Source organism: Melanerpes formicivorus, unplaced genomic scaffold (genome assembly GCF_026170545.1).
Source record: "Melanerpes formicivorus ecotype bairdi unplaced genomic scaffold, bMelFor1.0.p_v2 SCAF_58, whole genome shotgun sequence".
Classification (NCBI taxonomy): domain Eukaryota; kingdom Metazoa; phylum Chordata; class Aves; order Piciformes; family Picidae; genus Melanerpes; species Melanerpes formicivorus.
This window is the reverse complement of record NW_027142410.1, coordinates 2038592-2065947: the sequence shown is the minus strand read 5'-3', so window position 1 is coordinate 2065947 and position 27356 is coordinate 2038592. Positions and strand designations below refer to the sequence as shown.

Sequence of the window (27356 nt, the reverse complement as noted above, 5' to 3'; positions counted from 1 at the left end):
ATGTGTCACAGCAGAAATGTGCTCCTGTGATTCCCTCTGCCTCTCTTTTGAGCCTGATCTTGAATAGACACTGAGATTGCTCAGAACTGTACGGGAAGACCTCTGGTTACTGGTGTAACAAACTAATGAGGACTTCTGAACTTCAACATCTCATCAGCCAAAGCAAAAGAAGTCCTTTATGTCTGTACCTGGACCCTGAAATATAATCTGCATGGAAATTAGAAATGTAGATGAACTGTGGGAGCCACAGAAATGCGGAGTATTTTAGAAAGTTTAGGAGCAAACCACTAGTGGGGTAAGATGAAAATATGAGTGGCAAAGCTTTAGAATTATAGAATCAAGAAGGTTGGAAAAGACCTCAAAGATCATCAAGTCCAACCTGTCACCCAACACCTCATGACTACGAGACCATGGCACCAAGTGCCACATCCAGTCCCCTCCTGAACACCTCCAGGGACGGCGACTCCACCACCTCCCTGGGCAGCACATCCCAATGGCTAACAACTCTCTCTGGTAAGAACTTTCTCCTCAGCTCAAGCCTAAAGTTCCCCTGGCACAGCTTGAGACTGTGTCCTCTTGTTCTGGTGCTGGTTGCCTGAGAGAAGAGACCACCCCTCTCCTGGCTACAACCTCCCTTCAGGTAGTTGTAGACAGCAATAAAGACTCCCCTGAGCCTCCTCTTCTCCAGGCTAAACAACCCCAGCTCCCTCAGCCTCTCCTCACAGGGCTGTGCTCCAGGCCTCTCCCCAGCCTTGTTGCCCTTCTCTGGACACATTCAAGAGTCTCAATGCCCTTCTGAAATTGAGGAGCCCAGAATTGGACACAGGACTCAAGGTGTGACCTAACCAGTGCTTAGTACAGGGCACAATGACTTCCCTGCTCCTGCTAGCCACACTGTTCTTTACATAATGTCAGCTAAAATTTTCCTAGCTAAGTACTCCTTAAAAAACAAACAAGCAGCCCATCCATCTGTCTGGAAAGGCACCCTCTGCCTTCTCGATCTGCTTTGAACCACAGAGATTCCTCTGGATTTTGCCTTTGAAGGTTTTTGTGCTTGTTTCTTAGAGATCTGGTGCAACAAATCCTTAGGGCTTTCTCCCAGGCAACCAGCACCAGAACAAGAGGACACAGTCTCAAGCTCACCAGGGGAAGTTTAGGCTCAAGGTGAGCAGAAAGTTCTTCACTGAGAGAGTCATTCATCATTGGAATGTGCTGCCCAGGGAGGTGGTGGAGTCACCCTCCCTGGAGGTGTTCAAGAGGGGATTGGACGTGGCACTTGGTGCCATGGTCTAGTCATGAGGTCTGTGGTGACAGGTTGGACTCGATGGTCCTCAAGGTCTCTTCCAACCTTAGTGATACTGTGATACTGTAGCACCTAGGTATTTGTGCAGGGGCTGAAGCTAGGGGAAGAAAGCAACATCTGCCTGCTTGTGGTGTGTTCATGTGGCTTCAACATGAAGGCCATGTGAGGAAAAGGCCAAAAGAATTGGGTTTGTCCAGCCTTGAGAAAGGAAGGAGACCTTATTACCATGTACCAGTACATAAAGGGTGGCTACCATGAGGATGGAGACTGTTTGAACAAGAAGTAACAGGGAAAAAACAAGGGGCAGTGGGTACAAGTTAGTCCTGTGGAGATTGTGATTGGACTCCAGAAGAAAACTTTTCACCATGAGAACAGTTAGACATTGGAATCATCTCCCAAGGGAAGCAGTGGATTCCCCCACATTGGACAGTTTTAAGACTCAGCTCTACAGGATGCTGGACCACCTCATTTAAACTACATTGTCACCTAGAAAGGTTGGCCCAGGCGATCCTCGGGGTCCCTTCCAAACCTGGCATTCTGTGACTGTGTGTGTGAATCCCATTGCACAGGCTATGATTACAGTGAGTTTTCTAGGCTTGAGCCTGCCTTTCTAGGCTTGTTTTTATTCACTGACATCAAAGGGAAAAAGGACTCTGGGAGCTGGTGGTTTTATTTATTGGTAGAGTCCAGAAAGACACACAATCACTGCCAGTGATGATTGTGTTGCAAGATACAGCACTGGAAAAACAGTTTTGACCAACAATCAGATTCATCTCTGACTCCAACAGATTTCCGGTGCTCCCGGCCAGCAGTGCCTGGCTGAGAGCTGTGCACAGAGAGGACAGGCTGGCAGATGGGCTCTGCAGGGCGAGGTGGCTCCTGGCAGCAAGCTGAGGAGTTTCTAGGACAGGTAATCAGTGTGGATGGATCAAAGAGTTCCTTGACATTGAGTTCTGCTGTAAACAGAGCGCTGCCGGATATCCTGTCCCTTGGCTGGCAGTGAAGGGACCTGCAGCAGCTCATGGATTCTTCTTAGAACTGAAGATGAGTCACTTTAAGGTTGCATGATTTTCTTTGCTATTACTCCACTTCCTCTGGTTTCTGAAGATAAATAAGAAATGAGAGCCTGGAAATCCTCTTGAGATGTCCTGCAGCTTGTTTGTCTTGTGAAAATACTCCTTGTTATCTAATTCTGTTACACTTGTTAACAACAGCAGCAGCTTTCCCATAAAACTTGCCCCAAGTCAGCTAACCACAGCTTTGAGAACCGGGCTGCGGAGCAGGGAACAGCATCCTGGAAACTCAAAGATGAAGTGCTTGCTTCTGCCAACTCATTTAGCATTCCTCTATAGCTTTGCACTAAGTAAACCTGTCCAGGTGTGTCCTTGCTCTCCAGGTGTTGAGAATTGACATTGCTGCTGCTGCTGCTGCTGAGCTGCTCCGATTGGCTTCAATGAGTGACAAACTGTTGCTGCTGTGATTCTACATGACAGAAGGTTTTTGCTTTGGAGATGATCCTTTGTATTGAAACGTATGCTCTCTTTTTTTGCCCCCCTCCCCTGCAGATAGCTACAAGAAACAATGACTTAGGTGAGTCTGATTGTAATTATCATATAAATCACCATAGGGTTTGGTGGGGCTGCTTCTCTAAGGCTCATTTTCATTCACTGGTATGGCTTGGAGACTATTTTCTAGCAGTTGTGGAAAATAATGTATAGCATTCAGATGTGTTTTTAAAGTCTCATTCAATGTGATTATTTATGCTGTTGGGGTAGAGAAATTAAGAAGACTTACTGAGCAGTTGCTGCATGGAATGCTCTTTCCCAAATGTAGCCTCAGCAAAGCAGAAGGCTTTTCACTTTGATTTCTCTCTGAAGTGATCTAAGGTACTTCCCCTGTCTGCTGTACCCAAGTCTATTGTACATTTTTGGGCATAACAGCCAATAGCTCCTGCCTGAAAAGCGTATTCCAAGTATTTGGGAGTCATAACTGAGGACCATGTCCCCGTGCCTTGTGTCAAATGAACAGCTACCCTGGAAATTCACATCTTGCGTGGGTTCGATGGGCAGGATAAAAATAGCAATTGCTCTTGCGTGCCTCATCCCATTTTCAGAGAGGTCAGTTAGGAGTTTTCTTTCATTCCATGAGCTCTCATGGAGAACAATGACTTGTAAGATTTTGCCTTCCACTCATTTAGTCATGGCTTTGATTACAGCTGTATTAATATTAATCTTTTCTGCCCAGGAAGCAAGGCAGACCTAGCCAGTCCTAGCAGATGGTGAACGCCGCGCTCCCTCAGTTGGAGTTCAATAATCCCTTTGCACGTTACTGGGAAATGAACTCCAGTGAAAGAAATTTCCAAAGCTACAAAAGAAAAATGGCTTAGTTGTCTTCTCGGTGCCTTGTATATTCTTTACCTTCTTTCACCTGCCAGGTGGTGAAATAGCTGTGTATGAGGGGGACATCCTCTTGAGAAGAGGACGCCGCAGCGCAATCAACTGCGAGAGTTGTTTATGGCCGAAGTCACAAGACGGACTGGTCAAGGTTCCAATTAACATCTCTTCTGATTTCTGTGAGTGTATGCAAATGGATGCTGTAAAGTCAGCATTGATCTTCAAGCCCCTAAACTCTCTGTTGCTTTATGTTTCTGTGGCGTGCACCAAAAGCAATCTTCATCCAAATGAGAATTTATCGACATGCCTCTTTTGCTAATCTGTTAGCTCTGTGGTAGCGTGCCTAAGACTCCAAACATTTCAGTTCAATTACCACTAGGAGCACTTTTTGGTACCCTCTAATTTTCTTTCAAATCCCCCCCAGAAATATTCCTGCACTAGAAATCCTGTGGAGGCAAAAATGCAGGGAAAAATACTTGGAGGTTGGTTTTTTCCCCTCCCTTGTTATTTATTTCCTTCTCGTGAGTCAACAGCTCTCTCCTGTACAAAAGGCTGCGGGACCAATGCCTTAATCTTGACATTTTTGTTCCAGAAGATTTCATTATGGGCTGTGCAGCTCTTCCATCTCTCCCCTGCTGAGGATTCTCAGACTCTTCTTAGCCTGAGAGAAAATGGAATGGCATTGAAATGTAGCCTGTGCCTGATCCCTGCTCCTGGGGAGAGGGAACCTGCCTTGTCATTTGAGCTGGGACAAGCCCCAGCTTCGCCTTATCCAGACCGCTCCTCTGCCCCTGTGCTTCCAGAACTTTAACATATGCTTTTGTGGTGAGGTTAGGGTTATTCCACCTACCTCCTTCTCCCCAAACTTTGAAGATGAGGCAAATGAGATACAAAACAGTAGTAGATGATTCATAACTGAGGAAGCCAAATTAGGGCAAAATGTTCCAGAGCAGATAAACACTCTGATCTTTATTTGGTACCTGAATAGAAACACTGTGATCTTCAGAGCTTCTGAATGCTGGCTGTCTCCAGTGATTCTAAGGGGTGTGTGGCAGTCATTTGTTATCTCTGACAAACAAAATAGGGGTTTGGTGCTTAGCAACGCTCCAATCGCTCATTTGGGATACTTTAATCCAATTAATTGTATCTGAAACTTTTTCCATCCTGTCTAATGGGAAAAACAACACCAGTCCTATACTCTCCATCAGCTGTCTCCTCTAGAATATGCCTAAGGGCCAGCTATAATTTCTTACATCTCCCCTTAAAAGTTCAGTCAACCTGAAGCTCTCCGAAGGCTTTGTGCCCTTTTGAAATTGCACTGGTGTGATAAAAAGCTAATGGCTGCTATGAACTTTCCAAGGAGTGTACCCCATCGGTGCACCTGAGCTTTGCTTAACAAAGGAAGAGTTCTCTTGGCCCCTTTCTCTTTCTAGCAGTGACAGAGAGGTCTTGGATTGCTGATGCCCTGCAAGAGATCTCCACGCTGACCTGTGTGCAGTTTGTGAATCGCACTACAGAAGCGGACTATGTGTATGTTGAACGTGGGCAGAGGTAAGCTCCCTGCTTCCTGAGGCACTCAAAAGGTCTTTCAGCTTTGCTTCTGGTCTGATCTGGAGTTAGGTAACTGCCCCCTTTTTTTCTTTTTAATCCTAGGAGGCAAGATGCAGGCAGCTGGTGCAGTTTTTCATTATGCATTAGATATACTGCTACCTGCCCCACTTCATAGGCTGTGGGGATAAAGGTGTGCCCAGGTGGCCAAGAAGGCCAATGGCATCCTGGCCAGCATTAGGAATAGTGTGGCCAGCAGGAGCAGGGAAGTCATTGTGCCCCTGGACTCTGCATTGGTTAAGCCACACCTTGAGTCCTGTGTCCAGTTCTGGGTCCCTCAGTTTAAGAAGGACATTGGGACACTTGAATGTGTCCAGAGAAGGGCAACAAGGCTGGGGAGAGGCCTTGAGCACAGCCCTGTGAGGAGAGGCTGAGGGAGCTGGGGTTGTTTAGCCTGGAGAAGAGGAGGCTCAGGGAAGACCTCATTGCCCTCTACAACTACCTGAAAAGTGGTTGTAGCCAGAAAGGAATTGGTCTCTTCTCTCTAGCAACCAGCACCAGAACAAGAGGACACAGTCTCAAGGTGCACAAGGGGAAGTTTAGGCTGGAGATGAGGAGAAAGTTCTTCACTGAGAGAGTTGTTAGCCATTGGAATGTGCTGCCCAGGGAGGTGGTGGAGTCACCATCCCTGGAGGTGTTCAAGAGGGGATTGGACATGGCACTTGGAGCTATGGTTTAGTAGTCATGAGGTGTTGGGTGACAGGTTGGACTTGATGATCTTTGAGGTCTTTTCCAACCTTATTGATTCTATGATTCTTTGAGGGTCCCTTCTAACCCAATGCAATCTGTGAAACATGAAGGCTGTATTTTCTCCCCCCCCCCATGCAGTTTGGCAGCTTTTGGAAGGCTAAATATCTCACACTGGTGTCTGGTTGCATGTGTGCCTGCAGGTCTGGAAGGCCTTGGTGCCACAAGCACTGCGTCTATTCCTTTGCATTTGCTGAGTGTGATCATTTTGGTTGTTGGCTGCCTCTTTGCAGCTGCTGGTCTTACTTTGGAAAAATTGGAGGACGTCAAGCAGTAGGCCTGGTGAAAAATGGCTGCATGGACAAAGGAGCAATTCAGCATGAGATGAACCACGCACTGGGCTTCATCCACGAGCAGGCACGGAGTGATCGCGATCGCTTCGTCAAGATTATGTGGGAACACATCGTGGCAGGTATGTGCCCCACAGCTGAAGGGAAAACACATACCTTCAGATTAAAAACAGAAAAGCAAAGCTGCTTCTGTGAACAGCAATGCAAATAAGAATCATGAATAGTGCTGGCTGAATTGCAGCAGCAGCAGCAGCACAGTCGGTGTGATGGAGTTTCTCACTCAGTGTTTGTATTAGGGAAATTTCTGTGGCTTCGTCTACATTAGTGTGGTCCTCCAAGGTGGATGCAGCCTAAAAAGTAGCTCTTTGTTCTTATTTTGATTGCCATCATCAGCCTAGACTCACATCCAAAATTCCAAGATCATCAGGAATGCAAAATGTGGCAAAGACTTGGGCAGGAGGCAAGACTATGGGATTTGTAGCTGAGGTGAGGTGAAAGGTGATCTTCAAGAGAATCAGGGTGGGGAATCTCACAGCAAATCTAAGGGAAAACCTTGGAAATGGGGAAGGCAGCAGGGTGGCCTCTCGGCACTGCAGTGAGTGAAATGAACACAGCCTAAAATGTAGACTCAGTGTGAAGCCCTGACTCTTAAATAGAGAGTATGCAGGAAAGGGAATGGAATAACGTGATACCTAAGCTGGTGCCACCCCCTGGGTGGGGTTCTCCACCCTAGAGGTTCAGCAGTTAACCCTTAACCTACAACAAGAATGGAAGTGCAGCCACTGGCAGGTGTAAAATTCTTGGACCTGGCACAATGTGAGAGGAAGGCCTGAAATGATTTCCTCCTTGAAGAGAGGATAATATATACTGCCATGAAAAAGAGCTATGGGGAGCAATCAGAACCTGGTAAATCTGTAGATGGGAGACAGGTGAATGTTATTTAGGGAAAGGAAGGCAGGATAGTTTGGGCATGTGCCCTTGATCTGTGTGCTGGGAACATGGGAGCATATAGATGTTGGTAAGTTAGAGGGTAGAAGGGCTCTGCAGAGGGATCTTGACGGACTGGACAGGTGGGCAGAGTCCAACATGATGACATTCAACAAGTCCAAAAGCCTGGTGCTGCACTTTGGCCACAACAACCCCATGCAGACCTACAGGCTGGAGTCAGAGTGGCTGGAGAGCTGCCAAACAGAGAGGGCCCTGGGGGTGCTGATTGACAGCCACCTAAACATGAGCCAGCAGTGTGCCCAGGTGGCCAAGAAGGCCAATGGCATCCTGGCCTGTATCAAGAATAGTGTGGCCAGCAGGAGCAGGGAAGTCATTCTGCCCCTGTACTCTGCATTGGTTAGGCCACACCTTGAGTCCTGTGTCCAGTTCTGGGCCCCTCAGTTTAGGAAGGACATTGAGACTCTTGAACGTGTCCAGAGAAGGGCAACAAGGCTGGGGAGAGGCCTTGAGCACAGCCCTGTGAGCAGAGGCTGAGGGAGCTGGGGTTGTTTAGGCTGGAGAAGAGGAGGCTCAGGGGAGACCTCATTGCTCTCTACAACTACCTGAAAGGTGTTTGTAGCTAGGAAGGGGTTGGTCTCTTCTCTCTAGCAACCAGCACCAGTTGGAGGACACAGTCTCAAGATGCATGAGGGGAAGTTTAGGCTGGAGGTGAGGAGAAAGTTCTTCACCGAGAGAGTCATTCATCATTGGAATATGCTGCCTAGGGAGGTGGTGGAGTCCCCATCCCTGGAGGTGTTCAAGAGGGGATTGGACGTGGCACTTGGTGCCATGGTCTAGTGATGAGGTCTGTGGTGACAGGTTGGACTCGATGACCTTTGAGGTCTCTTCCAACCTTGGTGATGCTGTGACATTGTGATACTGTGATATGGAGCTCCAGGATCTAGTGAAGGCGGTCCAAGGGAAAGTGAGAAAGTGGTACGCAGAAGGAAAGCAGGGGAAGAAAGGATGCAAGGAATCACTTATCTGTCAGCTCTGAAAGAACTGGACAACCCAGACCAATTGTAGAGAAAGAACAGTGTTCTTAGTTCATCACAGAAAATAATAGTAAATGAGACTGGACCATTTGAATACAAAATCCTAGTAAGTCTCTTCAACAAACAAGACATTCAATTCTCGTGTCATGCACAGCTGAAAATACATCTGTCTTTTGCTCCAGATGGAACTTGCTTGTTTTTACTGCAAATTCCTAACTCACTCTTCTCCAACCTTTTTTTTCAGCTATTCCCATGACATCCTAAGTAAATTCCATTTGTGCTGCTCTTTATTGAGGTCTCAGCTCCAGTGTTAAGGCATAATTTTGCCATGAATTGTTTGCCATTGCACAACGAGAGTGTGCTGCGTTTGACAGGCTCACAAAGAAACCGCCGGGAGCCAGGAGTTAAAAACGTGAAGTTACACCAAAGGCAGCAGACACAAATAAAATCTTAGGCTGGTTTTGCAGATGTTCAGATGTAGCCATCTGTAACCCTAAAGGATACAGATTGTAACCAAGCTCTGATTCAGGCACAGGACCACGAAAGGGTAACAGAGCTGGGGGGAAAGATGAAGGCGGCAAGACGATGCAAAAGGAGATGGGGTTTATCTTCAGTGTGTTAACAGCATTCCCCAGGAGCAAAGGCTGGCAAGATTGGCATGACAAGAGAGTTAGAATGCAGAGTGTGTGCAGCACAAGCAATGTAGAGAAAGGGGGGGGGGGGGGGGGGGGGGGGGGGGAGAGGCAAAGATGTGCAGGGCAAAAGAAATGAAACACAGCTATGTTCATGAGGACTGCTAGTGTACATCTCCTGTAAAAGCCTGCTGCTATAAACAGCGCTGATGGCAGAGCTCCCGCTGACCTCCCTGGTGCAGAACTAGACCTCAAGACCTTTTGCAGCTCCCTGGCTCTCCCACACAAGCTGTTATTCCCCTGCCAGGACTGCAGTACTGTGGATGTTTGCTGGGTTTTGTTATTACCCAGCAATTCACTTTGGAAGCAATCCTGCTCCTTTGTTTTGACAAAATGCAGCCTGGTGGCTTGCTGTCCACTTAGCTACTTGAAATTCAGCTTGTTTTTTTCCCCAAACTTTTGGGGAAACAAACCCTATAGTTAGAGTCTTCAGCCAAAGCTTCCTTTTCAGCTCTTCTGAGTAATTACACTTAGATTCTGGCAGAGGTAGATTTTCACAGTATCACCAAGGTTGGCAGAGACCTCGAGGATCATCGAGTCCAACCTGTCACCACAGACCTCATGACAACTGAACCATGGCACCAAGTGCCACGTCCAATCCCCTCTTGAACACCTCCAGGGATGGTGACTCCACCACCTCCCTGGGCAGCACATTCCAATGGCTAACAACTCTCTCAGTGAAGAACTTTCTCCTCACCTTGAGCTTAAACTTCCCCTGGTGCAGCTTGAGACTGTGTCCCCTTGTTCTGGTGCTGGTTGCCTGGGAGAAGAGACCAATCCCTTCCTGGCTACAACCACCTTTCAGGTAGTTGTAGAGGGCAATGAGGTCACCCCTGAGCCTCCTCTTCTCCAGGCTAAGCAACCCCAGCTCCCTCAGCCTCTCCTCACAGGGCTGTGCTCAAGGCCTCTCCCCAGCCTCATTGCCCTTCTCTGGACACATTCAAGTGTCTCAGTGTCCTCCTTGAAGCCCTCCTAATGAGCCCTGCCAACTCTAGTGCTAGGACTCTCTTACCCTTTCTAGATAAATGCACCCCATCAGGACCCAGCAGGTCAGGTGCAGTAAAAGTTGCCCCATGATCGAAGAAACCAAAGTTCTGCTGCTGGCACCATCCCCTGAGCCAATTGTTGATGGTATGGGTTCTCCTGTTCCTCTCAGTGTACACCCCTGCCACTGAGGGAACTGAGCAGAACACCACCTGAGCTCCTGCCCCATCAATCAATTGTCCAAGGGCCTTGAACTCCTTTTTAATCACCTTTTTAATTTTAGGGTGGAAAAGATGGGTTAAGTTCCCACATGTGTGCAGGTCTGGACAACCAAATCTCCGTGGCGTGTGATGAGGCAGACAGTGGTTTGCTGGCAGCACCTCTGTCCAGCCAGGCTGCTGTTACTTTCTCCCTTTTTTAGCAAACCAATTCAGCAAAGCACTCTTGTGCCAAACAGTAGCCATATGCTTAAATGTTTCACTGCATTTGAACTGTGTTCTCTGTTCATCACCTCAAAAGAAGCTGTGCACTTGCTGATAATTCTTACTGAAGTCAGTGGAGCTGATAAGAGGAGCTGAGATAAAAACCTAAGCAGAGTCAGGAAAGCCAAGGCTGCTGAGAACCCATTTGAGCCTTAACTGAGTTTTTGAGCTGTGAAAAGCTCCAAAGTCATGTTTATCCCCAAACTTTCTGTAATTCAGGATTTTGAAGGTTCTCTTTGCAGTTTCTAGCCCTCTCTAGGACCAGTGCTGAAGGACATTACTGGAAGTGGCTGGCTCTGATTGCAAGCCTGCCAGCCAAGTTGTGCAGGCTCCAGAGATTTTTCTGACAAGTGTCCAACCCTGAACTCTTGTCCAGATGGTGTGTGGTTTACAAACCACTAGATGTAATAATGAAGGTACAGATGTTGAACTGGAAAGGAGTGCTCAGTGGTTAGGGCATCAGCCTCAATGCCAGGCTGACTGTATCCAGCTCCCCGCTCTGGCACTGCTTGTCTGTCTTACCATGGACAAGAGATCCTTGCTGCAATTCATGTTCTCCGGTCAGTGGAGAATAGATATCTTCAGAGGAAACCCTCTCCAGCTGTATCTTTCTTCTCTCTTCCTCTCTTCCCAGGAGCCTCAATGAATGGCTTCAGTGCCTAACTTAGAGAAGTAGAAGTAGTTGATACGGATTCCAATCTGTCTCTGAGCTCCCAGTCTTGTACCAGTTTACTGCTTTCTTTCCTCATATGGGCTTTTTGAGGCTTAACAGTCTTAAACATCACAGAACAGAAACATCTACACATCACAGAGAAGCGATGAGGTGCTGAGCAGCTATGGTGAGAGGGGCTCTGCCAGCAGCTATATTCAGACAGAATGTTTCTGTCTGCTCTGAGTCCCTTTGCTTCTTGCAAGTCATATTGCTCCCCAGTGGTCACTGCTGATGGGTTTGAGGCAAAGCCAGAACATGGCTGATTACATGTCCTTTGGGGCAAGGAACAGGCAAACTGTATCCTTTCCTTTCATGGTCTCATAACCCTCTGGTGGGAGGATGTAGCAGTATAAGTTGGCGGTCACCATAACTCTGAATTTTTGATCTGGGTAGGCAGATTTCCCTCTCATGGTATGGATGCAGCTTTGGGGACACAGGTTGGATGCTTGGAATGCCCAAGATAATGCAGAGAAATATATATGGAGACGCCCTAATGAAGATGGTCAGATCAACACCTTGACTTGGAGAGTGAAAATGATCAATGGTTCATAGAAAAAGTTTACCTGTTTTGATTAAGTTTATATTCTGAAACCTACTGGACTGAGGGAAAATGTGTTCCCATGAGCTTCAAAAGGCTCTGGTGGTTTTGATAGTTCTCATGAGAACAACGATTTGTATCCTACGTTAAGGGATTATGACAGCAGGCAGTGAACTATTAGACCAGCAATAGTTGTTCTGACCAAAATGTTGTGTTCCTACCTTACAGGAGAGCAAGGGAACTTTGGAAAAGTGAATTCCAAAAACCTGGGCCTTCCCTACGACTACTCTTCAGTGATGCACTACGGAGCGTGAGCTGTTTACTGTTTTGTCTTTGCAAAGGGGCAAACAACTTTCAGATCTCCTGCTCAGATCTAGGAACAAGCAACTGTTCTGTGCAGGGAATGACTTTTGCTATTGCTTTAAAATTGAGTGAAGAGGCATCATTTCCTTTGTGAGCAGGCTCCATGGAAAACAGAGTTGATATGTGTCTCGGTCCAGAGATGGAAAGAGCCTCAGTTCTTCTGAATATTCCCATGTTATGAAATTAGAGGCACAAATGAGGCCAAAATATCAACAGAGAGGCTAATTATTAACAGAACAGGAGGAACAGAAGGAGAGAGAGAAAATAGAGAGAGATAAGAGGGAGAGAGAAGAGGGAAGGAATTATATTACCACCCCCTGCCACCCAAGACAGTTTGGATCTTGTGGAGAATGGAACGGAACAGAACAGAATAGAATAGAATAGAATAGAATAGAATAGAATAGAATAGAATAGAATAGAATAGAATAGAATAGAATAGAATAGAATAGAATAGAATAGAATAGAATAGAATAGAATAGAATAGAATAAACCAGGGGCATCCTCAACTAGATCAGGTTGCCCAGAGCCCTGTCAAGCCTCACCTTGACTCTCTCCAGGGATGGGGCCCCAACTACCTCCCTGGGCAACCTGTTGCAGTGTTCCACTAACCCAGTCACCCTGTTACTGGTAAAGATTGAAAGACTCTTGTATTTAAGACATTACTGGTCCAGGACAGCAGTTCTTGTTTGAATAGAATAGAATAGAATAGAATAGAATAGAATAGAATAGAACAGAACAGAACAGAACAGAATAGAATTAACCAGGTTGGAAAAGACCTTTGAGATCATCGAGTCCAACTTATCACCCAACACCATCTAATCAACCAAACTGTGGCACTAAGTGCCTCATCCAGTCTCTTCTTAAACACCTCCAGTGATGGTGACTCCAGCACCTCCCTGGGCAGCACATTCCAATGGCCATCACTCTTTCTGTGAAGAACTTCTTCCTAACATCCAGCCTAAACCTCCCCTGGTGCAGCTTGAGACTAGGAAGGGTGCTGCCTTGTTGACTGTGCTCCACTGGAGGAGGGAAGGGAGAGATCCCGAAGTCCAAGTCCCTCTCTGAGCAGCCTCTTCAGCTCCATGAGTTGCAGCAGGTGGACACAGAAAGAGGCTTCCTCCTGGTCTTCTTCTTCCAGGCTGCATGGTGATGTGTCTGTCCTTTTCTCTCCTGGTATGTTGTTTTTCTTCAGAGCGGCATTGCCCAGGTGTTTGCCTTCTTTCCAGCCAGTAGCTGCTCAGCTCTTTCATACATTTTTTTTAGGTATGTGTCCAGGTGGTGAAACCATTGTCCTTTTCACCATCCTCCCTTTCCAGGGTAGCTGATAGGTAGAGATGATCTTGTTACGCACATTCTAGAGAGTCATTACTCAGTGTCTCTGCCCAATACACGTCAGCCATTGGCTGGGCAAAGAGCAAAGGTGATTCTATCTTTGTTGGTTCACATCAAGAGAGACAAGATTTAGTCTCTTACAATATGGACAGAAGGAAAAAAAAAAACCAAAACATTTTCTTTCACTGTACTCCTGTCTCTTGCAAGAGGCCTTTGACGTGGCTATGGTCCATGGCCATAAGCAGTTCTGAGTCAGCCAGCACAGCTGACTTGAGTTGCCTACAGGTGTATCCCAGACCATGAGCATCACACTCAATATAAAGGAGGAAGCTTGCTGTAGAGAGGGGAGTCTTTTAGTTGAGCTTCTTCTCATCCTGCTCCTCTTCTGCTCTTGAGCACTACCTTCCTGTTTAGTCTAACTGCTGCTGCACCTTTACTGGGCTGAGCACAGCTTTATATGCTTTCTATTGATACTGTACCAGAATCACAGAATCACCAAGGTTGGAAGAGACCTCAAGGATCATCAAGTCCAACCTGTCACCACAGACCTCATGACTAAACCATGGCACCAAGTGCCACCTCCAATCCCCTCTTGAACACCTCCAGGGATGGTGACTCCACCACCTCCCTGGGCAGCACATTCCAATGATGAATGACTCTCTCAGTGAAGAACTTTCTCCTCACCTCCAGCCTAAACTTCCCCTGGTGCAGCTTGAGACTGTGTCCTCTTGTTCTGGTGCTGCCTGGGAGAAGAGACCAACCCCCGCCTGGCTACAACCTCCCTTCAGGTAGTTGTAGACAGCAAGAAGGTCTCCCCTGAGCCTCCTCTTCTCCAGGCTAAACAACCCCAGCTCCCTCAGCCTCTCCTCATAGGGCTGTGCTCTGCTCAAGGCCTCTCCCCAGCCTCGTTGCCCTTATCAGTTTGGTTATTTCATTAAATCCTTTTTAATTTCAGCCTGTGGGCCTTCTCCCTTTCTCCTCATCCCCCTTCTCTGCTGGGGAGAGGCCATTAGGTGACAGAGTAACTGCTATGGCAATTTAGTCCCAGATACAGGCTAAAAGTAGACACTGATGTAAATCAGCTCTGTAGTTCATTTCTTCCATGTAGGAACAGCTGATCATAGACAATGCTATTTAGGTACAGAGAGAACAAAAATGGGTGTGTTTAAAGATCATTACAAACTTGTGTGCTGCCTCACTCATCTGTGAATATTATCCGAGGTTGCATTTTAGCCCATAATGTACAAGCTTGTGTCATGTGCCTTCTCCTTTATTTCCAAGGTTGCATTTTAGCCCATAATGTACAAGCTTGTGTCATGTGCCTTCTCCTTTATTTCCAAGGTTGCATTTTAGCCCATAATGTACAAGCTTGTGTCATGTGCCTTCTCTTTTATTTCCACCAGCAAGGAACAGCTTTCAACAAAGCTGTGAAATAAAACTTGTCTAGCAGGAAGCAGGAAATTGCAGATAGCAAATAATTAGTAACTGAGACAGAACTACTACTGCTCCTCTGCCACTGGAAGGGTGAGGTTCAGTTCATTTTGCCAGAACCTTGGCAAAAGCTCTCTTCACAAGGACAGGGCAGCTTTTTCTCATTCCTTGCTTTCCACTGCTGCACACAAACTGGCTGCCAAACTGGAACCTTCTCCCCCTTTCCTACTGACATTCTGGGCATGTGGTACATGAATATGCTTATGCAGTTAGAGAACTTCATTTTTTCAGTGATCTGGAGATGTGATTTCCTTATTTCTCCAGGTATGATTTCTCCAGCACTCCAGGGAAACCAACTATTGTACCAGTTCCTGACCCCACTATACCCATTGGGCAGAGAGAAGGGCTGAGTAACTTGGATGTAGCTAAAATCAACAAGCTCTACAAGTGCAGTAAGTGCTGCTGACAGAAGGTATGTGAATCCTTACACAGCTGATGTCTGTAGGCAGTGTCAGACGTCCCCAAAAGGAACTCAGCCTGTAGTCCTTGCAACAGATTCCACTCCCTCACCCTGCAGGACACAGGTAAAACACCAGACTCCTGCAGAGCACTGGGTTTTGTCTCAGCCCCTGGTACCCAGGCTAATTGATTTATATGAGGTGTGACTTTTCTGACTCATTCTTCAATTAGTTTCCTCCAAACCAGCAAAAATCATTAACATGGCCTAAATATTAGTGTACCAGATTTTCTTTGCTTTGAATTGTGTTAGAACTTAATTGACCAAACATCAGTAATTAGTGGGAACCAGCACTCCCTCAGTTGGGTAGTTAGGCACAGAAAGCATTGCTGAGAGGGGTGTCTCCCAAATTCTTAACTTCCAATAAGGCAAGTATTCAAGTAATGGTCTTAAAACTAGTGATGATAACAACTAGAAGAACAGAACAGAATAGAATAGAATAGACCAGACCAGGTTGGAAGAGACCTTCAAGATCATCATGTCCAACCCATCAACCAATCCAACACCACCTAAACAACTAACACATGGCACCAAGCACCCCATCAAGTCTCCTCCTGAACACCTCCAATGATGGTGACTCCACCACCTCCCTGGGCAGCACATTCCAATGGGCAATCACTCTCTCTGTATAGAACTTCTTCCTAACATCCAGCCTAAACATCCCCTGGCACAGCCTGAGACTGTGTCCTCTTGTTCTGGTGCTGGTTGCCTGGGAGAAGAGACCAACCTCTGCCTGTCTACAACCTCCCTTCAGGTAGCTCTAGGCAGCAATAAGGTCACCCCTGAGCCTCTTCTTCTCCAGGCTAAGCAACCCCAGCTCCCTCAGTCTCTCCTCATAGGGCTTGTGTTCCAAACCCCTCCCCAGCTTTGTTGCCCTTCTCTGGACTCGTTCCAGCAACTCAACCTCCTTCCTAAACTGAGGGGCCCAGAACTGGACACAGGACTCAAGGTGTGGCCTAACCAGTGCAGTGTACAGGGGCAGAATGACCTCCCTGCTCCTGCTGGCCACTCTTCTTGATGCAGACCAAGATGCCATTGGCCCTCTTGGCTGCCTGGGCACACTGCAGGCTCATGTTCAGCCTACCATCAACCAGCACCCCCAGGTCCCTCTCTGCCTGGCTGCTCTCAGCCACTCTGACCCCAGCCTGTATCTCTGCATGGGGTTGTTGTGGCCAATGTGCAGAACCTGGCACTTGGATGTGTTCAATCTCATGCCCTTGGACTCTGCCCATCTGTCCAGCCTGTCGAGGTCCCTCTGCAGAGCCTCTCTACCCTCCAGCAGATCAACTCCTGCCCCCAGCTTGGTGTCGTCAGCAAATTTACTGATGATGGACTCAATGCCCTCATCCAGATCATCAATAAAGATGTTATAATGGTGTGCCCCAGCACTGATCCCTGGGGCACACCACTAGTGCCTGGCTGCCAGCTGGCTGTGGCACCATTCACCACCACTCTCTGGGCTCGGCCCTCCAGCCAGTTCCTAACCCAATGCAGTGTGCTCCTGTCCAAGCCATGGGCTGACAGCTTGGCCAGGAGTTTGCTGTGGGGGACGGTGTCAAAGGCCTTGCTGAGGTCCAGGTAGACTACACCCACAGGCCTCCCCACATCCACCAGGCGGGTCACCTGATCATAGATTTGATAAATATTTGATGTTCTTTGTCCCTGATAGTGGGGCTGAGAGTGAATCACACTTCAATATCATTATGATGTCATGTCATCATCAGAGCTGTATGTTTTGGAAGAAAAGGGCTAGAAATCATGGGGTAAATAAAAAAGGCCAGATTTTGATTCTCTCCTGGCAAGCAGGAAGAGAAAAATGTCCTAATTCCTATGTTCAGGTGTCATGCATGTTCATAGGGGAGTTACCCCTAGTGCAGTAAATGGAGATTGCATGGGGAAAGATGAAAGACTGAGGAGATCAGATTGTGTGTACCAAACACCAGGGCTGCAGCTTGACTTCAGTGCTGTCTGTTATAGAATCACAGCATCAATAAAGTTGGAAAAGACCTCAGAGATCAAGTCCAACTTGTCACCCAACACCTCATGACTACTAAACCATGGCGGCAAGTGCCACATCCAATCCCTTTCTGAACACCTCCAGGGATGGTGACTCCACCACCTCCCTGGGCAGCACATTCCAATGGCTAACAATATAGCTTTCCCCCAGGGACTCACCCCTCTTTGCCTTGAGAGGATCTAGTTTTAGGGTTTGATTTTTGCATGTACTTAGGAATATACATAACATCTGCTGAAGGGGACTGATGTCATTGAAACTACTCCTGTGACTGAGGTTAAGGAAGTTCATGAAAGATGCAGGAGTGAAGCCCTACTGTCTATAAACAGATATTAGTGTCTGAAGCAGATAAATCACAGAATGGCTTGGATTGGAAGGAATCTTAAAGACCACCTAGTTCCAACCCCCCTGCCATGGGGTTGCTCAAGGCCTTGTCCAACCTGGCCTCGAACACTTCCAGGGAGGGGCCAGAGAGGGAGACTGCTCACACTGTCCTCCCTCCAGTAGGCAGCCACCATGGGCTAAGTAAGTTACCAAATAGTGGATGTGGAGGGATGTGGAGGTGCTGGAGCATGTCCAGAGAAGGGCCACAAGGATGATCAGAGGGCTGGAGCACCTCTCCTATGAGGACAGACTGAAGGAGTTGGGGCTGTTCAGTCTGGACAAGAGAAGGCTCCGAGGTGACCTCATTGTGGCCTTCCAGGATCTGAAGGGGGCCTACAGGAAGGCTGGGGAAGGACTTCTCAGGATCTCAGGTAGTGATAGGACTAGGGGGAATGGAATGAAGCTGGAGGTGGGGAGATTCAGGCTAGATGTGAGGAGGAGGTTCTTCACCATGAGAGTGGTGAAGCCCTGGAATGGGTTGTCCAGGGAGGTGGTTGGGGTGCCGTCCCTGGAGGTGTTTAAGCCCAGGCTGGATGAGGCTCTGGCCAGGCTGATCTAGTGTGGGGTGTCCCTGCCCATGGCAGGGGGGTTGGAACTAGATGATCCTTGCGGTCCCTTCCAACCCTGACTGATACTATGATACTATGAATGATACTATGAAATACCCTACCTTGCTTTATTTCAGTCACAGCTTTTGAGTACCTTTCACACTAGGAACACAAACATAATTGCAAGCATCATTCATTTCGCTTTATAAGCTCGAGTGATGCAAATGGCCAGAGAGAACTGTCAGGCATTTCTGGGAAGCTTTTGTTGCAGTTTCCACTCTCTTCAAGACTGTTTGCTTCTTCCCTTCAGATTGCTGTAGCTCTGTGCTGCCTAAATCCAAAGGCTCCTTCTCCTCTGCGAATCACCCATCCCCATACCCGAACAACAGCCACTGCCTGTGGCTGATCCGCATCCGTCGAGGCAAGGTAATCTTTATTGGGAGAAAGAAAGGTTTGAACCACAAGGTGACACAGCATTATTTCATTATTATGACTGCCCTCTGGGAATCATTTTCAGGGACCATGACATTTATTTTGTTAGGCAGTGAATGAAAAGGCAGTCTCAACGATTTTCATAAGGCTATCAGATGCATTATTTAACTTGATTTTTAGCCAGTTGAGATTGGATGGCTGTGCAAAGACAAGCAGGAGTCAAACATCAATCACTGGGCTCAGGAACAGTGTACCTAGGTGAAAATCTGTCCTCTTTTTATACAGTAGCTAACATATCAGTGGTAACAGGCAGAGCAAAATGAAACCAAAGCCCTAGCTCACCTCATAACAATTTCATAGAATCATAGAATCAATAAGGTTGGAAAATATCTCAGAGATCATCAAGTCCAACCTGTCACTCAACACCTCCTGACAACTGAACCATGGCTTCAAGTGCCATATCCAGTCCCCTCTTGAACACCTTCAGGGATGGTGACTGCACCACCTCCCTGGGCAGCACATTCCAATGGCAAATCAATCCTGGGAAGAACTTCCTAACATCCAGCCTAAACCTCCCCTGGTGCAGCTTGAGACTGTGTCCTCTTGTTCTGGTGCTGGTTGCCTGGGAGAAGAGACCAACCCCCACCTGGCTGCAACCTCCTTTCAGGTAGTTGTAGAGGGCAATGAGGTCTCCCCTGAGCCTCCTCTTCTCCAGGCCAAACAATCCCAGCTCCCTCAGCCTCACCTCACAGGGCTGTGCTCAAGGCCTCTCCCCAGCCTTGTTGCCCTTCTCTGGACACGTTCAAGTGTCTCAATGCCCTTCTTAAGCTGAGGGGCCCAGAACTCAATTAGATGGTTAGACTCTTTCCCTGTGTATAGCATGAAACCCAACATCTGTTTTCTTGTTTCCCAAGATTTTCCTGCAGTTTGAGGCTTTTGATGTCCAACCCTCCTCAGGCTGTTCTTCTGACTATGTGAAAATATACAACGGGAACAGCAAGAGCTCCCCTGTGCTGCTGGACAAACACTGCGGGAGAGGGCCACTGCCCTCCCTGGTGGCATCTGGATCCATGATGCTGGTAGAGTTTGCAAGTGATGGGAGCATTACAGCCGCGGGATTCCGAGCCTCCTACAACAGGGGTAGGAACGCTCCCTTGCAGAGCCTGGAGAGCAATGTTAATGGCATTTGTAGGGAAGCACTGAAACGTTTGAGCATGTGCTGTACCCTTCCACAGCAATTGCTGATGCAGAAGGCTAGGCAATGGTGGGGGCTGATGGTCAGCAGGAAAGAGAAAATGACATAGAATCATAGAATCAATGAGGTTGGAAAAGACCTCAAAGATCATCAAGTCCAACCTATCACCCAATACCTCATGACTAACTAAACCATGGCACCAAGTGCCCCATACAGTCCCCTCTTGAACACCTCCAGGGATGGTGACTCCACCACCTCCCTGGGCAGCACATTCCAATAGCCAATTATTCTTTCTGTGAAGAACTTTCTCCTCACCTCCAGCCTAAACTTCCCCTGGCGCAGCTTGAGACTGTGTCCTCTTGTTCTGGTGCTGGTTGCCTGGGAGAAGAGACCAACCTCCACCTGGCTACAGCCTCCCTTCAGGTAGTTGTAGACAGCAATGAGGTCTCCCCTGAGCCTCCTCTTCTCCAGGCTAAACAACCCCAGCTCCCTCAGCCTCTCCTCACAGGGCTGTGCTCAAGGCCTCTCCCCAGCCTTGTTGCCCTTCTCTGGACACGTTCAAGTGTCTCAATGTCCTTCTTAAACTGAGGGGCCCAGAACTGGACACAGGACTCAAGGTGTGGCCTAACCAGTGCAGAGTCCAGGGGCAGAATGACCTCCCTGCTCCTGCTGGCCACACTGTTCCTGATGCAGGCCAGGATGCCATAGGTCTTCTTGGCCACCTGGGCACACTGCTGGCTCATGTTCAGCCAGCTGTCAACCAGTACCCCCAGGTCCCTTTCTGCCTGGCTGCTCTCCAGCCACTCTGACCCCAGCCTGTAGCGCTGCACGGGGTTGCTGTGGCCAAAGTGCAGCACCCAGCACTTGGACTTGACTCGATGATCCTCGAGGTCCTTTCCAACCTAAGCGATACTGTGATACTGTGATACTGTGATACTGTGATACTGTGACTTGTTGAATGCCATCCTGTTGGACTCTGCCCATCTGTCCAGCTTGTCAAGGTCCCTCTGCAGAGCTCTCCTACCCTCTAACAGATCAACACCTGCTCCCATCTTGGTGTCATCTGCAAACTTACTAATGGTGGACTCAATCCCCTCATCTAGATCCTCAACAAAGATATTGAATAGGATTGGGCCCAACACTTATCCCTGGGGGACATCAGTAGTGACTGGCTGCCAGCTGGATGTGGCACCATCCACCACCACTCTCTGGGCTCAGCCCTCCAGCCACTTCCTAATCCAGCTCAGAGTGCTGCTGTCCAAGGCACAAGCTGACAGCTTAGACAGCAATTTGCTGTGGGGAACAGTGTCAAAGGCCTTGCTGAAGTCCAGGTAGACCACATCCACAGGCATCCCCACATCCACCAGGCAGGTCCCCAGATCACAGAAGGAGATTAGGTTGGTGAGGCAGGACCTGCCCTTCCTAAATCCATGCTGGCTGGGCCTGATCCCTTGGCCATCCTGCCGACATGCTGCATGGGTCTCATCTTAGCAATCCTGAGAACTCACATTCTTCTGAGAGCCTCTTTGAGGCTTCTTCAGATCTCTAGAACAATTCCTTTAAATAAAACCAATGCAATGACTGTAACCAAGAGGAGCAGTGCAGGCACAGAGCATAAAGCCTGCAGAAAGCCTACATGAAATCCCAACCCATGAGATGTAAAGCCAGTACCTGGGCAAAGTGCTTTCCAAGGTTTGGTGGCATTGCATGCAACAGGAGAGGCACTAACCTTGGGTCACTTAGACTTTCTGAGTTAGAGGCTTTTACATGAAACAGTGTTTGCTGCAGTCACTTGGGTGGGTGTCTGTTACAGGAATGCACAAATGCATCACAGGCTGCTGGACACAATTCTCTTGCGCTGCAGCACACTCTCGGTTCCAAGGCAGCAGCCCAGACAACCTCTTTCTGCCTTGTTTCCACACAAAATGCAAACTTTTAAAGCAGAAACTGAAGAAGTCTTAGAAATGTGCCATTTGTGCTCTTTTTGCATTAGTCTTGATGGAGTCATTTCCAGATAGCATCAGATGGAGCTTGATAATGCAATCTTCACTACTTGAGCCAATTCTTCCCTGAAAGAGCAGTAAGTTAGAATGCTGTACTGATACGGTAGCAACCAATTGTAAAGACAGATACAGCTTTAGATGCAGCTGTTTCCTAGCCTCCAAAGGTTGTTTAGCAGCCATGTTTTTAGTCCCTTCAGTGCAGCTGCTGATACAAATGCTAAGCAAAGAAATAACATAGTTCAGCAGGAGATTTTCACGCTGGCACATTTCTTCTTGGCTTGAAAGGAAAATACAATAGAGTAATAAGCAAGCTCCCTTCCACTGCCAAAGTACTCTTCTTAATATGCCTTTTTCTGCCTGTCTTCTTTGCTCCTCAGTGAATTGTGGAGATACTTTCACAGACTCCAGTGGAGTCATCACCTCTCCAAACTATCCCAATAAATACCCCAAAAACCGAGTGTGCTTCTGGGTCATCAGTTCTCCAGTGGGATACAAGGTAAGGCACAGATCAGTTCACTTGTGGGTTTCACCAGTGTTCTGTAACGGAATCCCTCTTTGCCTTGGAGAACAGCAGTGGTAATGTTGCTTTTTGAGCAGGTATTCTCAAGAGCAGAAATCTGAGCACAAAAAAACTCTAGTTTAAGAAGTTGTGCTGGATCTTGGTTTCTGAAGTGCTCAGCAAGGGAATATCTTTACACATGCATGTGACCTCTTGCAAATTTAGCTTGTACCAGGAGAGTTTGTGCAGAGTAATCCCTGGGTAAGAGCTCCCACTAGAAGACTGAAGCATTGCACAGGTGCTGGTTTTCTATTTCTCTAGAGAAAAGAATTTAAAGCTTGCTAGATAAATCTTGTCCCTTGCTTCTCCTTCCAGTACAAATGCTGATGAAGCAAGCAGATGATTTGCTGTTCATTTGCATTAAAAGAGGGGATCAGGATGTGGTGCAAACACAGAAGGGGTGGGTGGGTGGTGGAATTAAACATTTTGTGCATGTTACAAAAGGTGAGAGAAAAGGATATAACCTGGATGCAAAGTGCTTTGGTTGTATTTTCTCCAGATCTCTCTCAAAACATTATTCTTTGAGCTGGAAGGTAGTCAGAGATGCACCTATGACTATTTGCTCATACATGACGGAAGCCGACTGACATCGCCTGCAGCCGGCCCTTACTGTGGGACAGAGAAGGTGGCAGACTTCACTTCCACTGGGAATTTTGTGCTGGTTGAATTTCACAGTGATATAGTTTGGGAGTTTCCTGGATTTGTGATGAGTTATACGTTTGGTAGGTAGCACTGTACAAATGGGAGTTGGAAAACACAGAGTGAAAGTAAGAGGCAGAGGTAGCCAAAGTGTAAAAGTCAAGATGCCAACCAATTTCAGCAAAGAAAAAAGAAATACAGCTCCCTGATACCTTCAACAAGCTTGAAGCTTGGTCTTATGTCTACAGTGGTGTAACTTGCATGGTGAATTATGAACAAAAGTGCTCCTGCTGATGGGATGCCTTTGCCTGAGACTGTTAAGGTTTTTGTTAGAGTACTCCCATTGCCAGTGCTGCGCGGCCACTACAACAGCACAACTGAAACTGTCTGAGGAGATCTTCAACAACATCTTGTGATAGAAACTCTGCCCATACAAAATTCTGAATATGGCTGTGTAGCAACTTTAACTTGTGTTCTGACAAATGCTGTGTTCAAGAGGGGACTGGACGGGGCACTTGGTGCCATGGTCTAGTCATGAGGTCTGTGGTGACAGGTTGGACTCGATGACCCTCGAGGTCTCTTCCAACCTTGATGATACTGTGATACTGTTTTTACCCAGCCTTAACATGCATTAAAAACCTTCAGCCCTGTTTGATTAACCTCTGCAGCCAAGCTCATGTAAACAGTTCCTGTAGGCACCTCAGCTTAGCCTGGAAGTCACCACTTTACACTGAAGGTGCAAACTAGGATGCTTGTATAGCATCTCACCTCAAAGAATTGTACTACTCCTCTGTGAGATGACCAGGGCTGGGAACATATTTAACTAAACAGTTAAGAGTGGCAGGAACAGGCAGTGAGGGAGAGGGAACAGACTGAAGCACCTATTGCTGCCCCTTGGTTGTGGCCTGAGTATCATAGTATCATAGTTTCATTCAGGGTTGGAAGGGACCACAAGGATCATCTAGTTCCAACCCCCCTGCCATGGGCAGGGACACCCCACACTAGAGTCAGGTATTGAATTTGTTTGTAGGGTGTTGCCAAAATACTTCTTAAAAACTAGGCATCAAAACCTAAGGCAAAGTCCATTGAATACAAAGGGAGGCAGCAACACTGGGTGTGAAGTACTGTGTCTGTAGAGAGAAATCTTCCACCTCTGAGGAGATGTCTGAGGAGAAGAAAGAAATTGCTACTGTGGACAGCTAATGCTTTGCCTGGGCTTGATGTATTCAGAACTAAATGCCAATGCCAAACTGGAAGATGCCAGAATGCAATAAATAATGAAAGCTCTTGCTCCAATTGTACCTTTGTGAAGAGGAGCACACAGAAAATGTCAATTTGCTTTCCTGGGCTTAGGAAGGCAGCCAAGGAAATTTTGAATTATGCTGACTTATGGTTTGGTTTTGGTTTGGGTTGTTGTTTTTGTAAGGCTCTGTAATCACTGGTTAATTCTCACCCTCAGGAGAATGATAATTGATAAGTTGTGGACACTGGGGTCTCGAGCTGGCTTGCATCGTAATGGGAAAGTGCACCAGCAGCAGGCAACAACTATTTGTAGCTCTTACAAGCTCCTGTCTTCTGGCTACACAAAATATTCCTTCATTTAATTTGGCTCCCCATTTAGATTGGCAGCTTTTGGGAGGATGTAATCATTGCAGCAGCTCGAGAGAAAATTAAACTATTGCTATTTTTAACCTCGGCTTCAGACTGCACAAAAGCACAAAATTCTTCTCCCTGGGCCTGAGGTCTTTCAGGGAGGTGCAAAACTAACAACCCCAGGACTACTCTGGTTGTCTATAAAGTTGAACAGGTCCCTCTTTTAAAGACACAGCCCTGAACAGCTTTGTAACTTGCATATGACTTTAGGTTTCCATCCCATGGCCTCACGGGGGGCTTTGCATGGGTCAAAGATTTTAGATGTTCACCGACATTTGGTAAAGGAGCATGAACAACATGTTGAAACAGGCTGAAATAGAATGTGAAGAATAAGTTCTCTCTTTCACAGGAAAAGCTTTTCAATCTGAGATCTAAAGGTTCTGCTTTTCATGAGTTCTGTTAGGGGTCCTTGTTAACCACTTTCCTTAGGGATATGCACATAGCTCCACACATGCTCCACACCACCTCCTGACCCTCTGCAGGTATCAAAACCTTCAGCTTTCCTCTAATTATTGCTAAAATCTCTGGTTTCCTGCCAGCAGACTCCAATTAAGTTGTACATCTGTGGGCCAACAAACAGGAAAATGCACAATACAAACCAGCCTGATGAGTGGCATTCTTCCTATAGTGCTCGTGCTCATTGCTGCTCATCTTCACCCACATTTTGTTATGAGTTATCTAGCAGTGATAAATATGTATATATATATATATATATATATATGTGTGTGTTCCCCTATGTACATCTGTCATGACCCAAACATGGATTACCTTTACTATGTAGAAAACCAGCTCTGTGCTCAGACAAACCTGCTTCCACAAGCCTCTGTGTGTGTGCAAGAGATAAGAGTGTTTGTGTCTGTGTATTTCGGTCTTACCTGCTTTGGGACTGGCCAGGTTCTTATCTGGGAGGCAAATCAGGGCCTTCAAGTGCCATGTTTTTGTAATCTGTAAAGAACCAGAGCAGAGATCTGTCTGTTAATGCTGCAAGAGGAAAAGCACCCTGGAATAAAGTGCTACAGAAAGACACCAGAAATGCACTGCTCGTAGGGAGGGGGTTGTGTTTAATTTAAAACCAATTTCCCTGGCAGGAGTAAATAACTGTGGTGGAGATGACGCTTGCTTGCATGACTACAGCCCCAGTTAAAGAATCACAGAATGTTTTGGATTAGAAGGGATCACAATAAGGTCACCTAGTCCAAACACCCTGCAGTAAGCAGGGTCACAGTATCACAGAAAACATTTGGCTGGAAGAGACCCCAAAGATCATCCAGTCCAACCCTCCACCCAGCACTGAAGAGTCAATTCTGAACCACCTCCCTAAGCACCAGGTCACACGCTGCTTGAACACCTCCAGGGACAGTGGCTCTACTGCTGCCCTGGGCAGACCATTCCAATGTTTGATAACCTGCTCCGTGAAGAAATCACAGTATCATAGTATCACTAAGGTTAGAAGAGACCTCAAAGGTCATGGAGTCCAATCTGTCACCACAGACCTCAACACCTTCAGGGATGGTGACTCCACTACCTCCCTGGGCAGCACATTCCAATGATGAATGACTCTCTCGGTGAAGAACTTTCTCCTCACCTCCAGCCTAAACTTCCCCTGGTGCAGCTTGAGACTGTGTCCTCTTGTTCTGGTGCTGGTTGCCTGGGAGAAGAGACCAACCCCTGCCTGGCTACAGCCACCTTTCAGGCAGTTGTAGAGAGCAATGAGGTCTCCCCTGAGCCTCCTCTTCTTCAGGCTAAGCAACCCCAGCTCCCTCAGCCTCTCCTCACGGGGCTGTGCTCCAGACCTCTCCCCAGCCTTGTTGCCCTTCTCTGGACACATTCAAGAGTCTCAATGTCCTTCTTAAACTGAGGGGCCCAGAACTGGACACAGTACTCAAGATGTGGCCTAACCACTGCAGAGTACAGGGCACAATGACTTCCCTGCTCCTGCTGGCCACACGATTTCCTAATATCCAGCCTGAACCTCCCCTGGTGCAGCTCGAAACCGTTTCCTCTAATCCTGTGGCTTGAGCAAGGAGAAGAGGCTAGCCTCCTCCTCACTCCATCCTCCCTTCAGGTAGTAGGCTCATCTTCAAGTAGATCATGTTGCTCAGAGCCCTGCCCAACCTGACCTTGAATGTTTCCAGGGATGCAGCAACCCATTCCAGTGTTTCAATACTCTCATTGTAAAATATTTACTCCTTATATCTAGTCTAAATCCTCCCCTCTTTTAGTTTAAAACCATCATGTCTTGTCCTCTAGCAACAGGCCCTGATGAAGTGTTTGCCCCCATCTTTCTTAGGGGTTCTCCTTTTGAGTACCAAAAGGCTGCAATAAGGTCTCTCCAGAGCCTTTTCTTCTCCAGGCTGAACAGCCCCAAGTCTCTCAGCCTGCCTTCACAGCAGAAGTATCCCAGCCCTCAGCTAATTTTTGTGGCCCTCCTCTACCTTCTCTCCAGCAAGTATATGTCCTTCTGGTGCTGAGGACTCAAGAGCTGGATTCACTATTTAGGTGAGGTCTCACCAGAGCAGAGGAGAAACATCATCTCCTTCAACCTGCTGGCCACA

At 47.3% G+C, this 27356-nt stretch overlaps 1 protein-coding gene across 1 annotated transcript; it reads left to right on the top strand.

Annotated features, from left to right (window-relative positions):
- Positions 1 to 2604: 2604 nt before the first annotated feature.
- Positions 2605 to 24060, top strand: LOC137452716 (embryonic protein UVS.2-like). Its single transcript, XM_068161362.1, has 11 exons — positions 2605 to 2680; positions 2869 to 2893; positions 3738 to 3875; positions 5130 to 5247; positions 6285 to 6463; positions 11960 to 12041; positions 15182 to 15309; positions 18631 to 18746; positions 19667 to 19892; positions 22328 to 22446; positions 23009 to 24060. The coding sequence occupies exons 1-11, from the start codon at positions 2612 to 2614 to the stop codon at positions 23237 to 23239; spliced, it is 1431 nt and encodes a 476-aa protein (XP_068017463.1). The 5' UTR covers positions 2605 to 2611; the 3' UTR covers positions 23240 to 24060.
- Positions 24061 to 27356: the final 3296 nt, after the last annotated feature.

Coding starts and splice junctions, on each gene's coding strand:
- LOC137452716 (XM_068161362.1), top strand. CDS start 2,612: ATGAAGTGCTTGCTTCTGCCAACTCATTTAGCATTCCTCTATAGCTTT. Junction 3,876..5,129: donor TAACATCTCTTCTGATTTCT/GTGAGTGTATGC, acceptor TTCTCTTTCTAG/CAGTGACAGAGAGGTCTTGG. Junction 18,747..19,666: donor TCCGCATCCGTCGAGGCAAG/GTAATCTTTATT, acceptor TTGTTTCCCAAG/ATTTTCCTGCAGTTTGAGGC.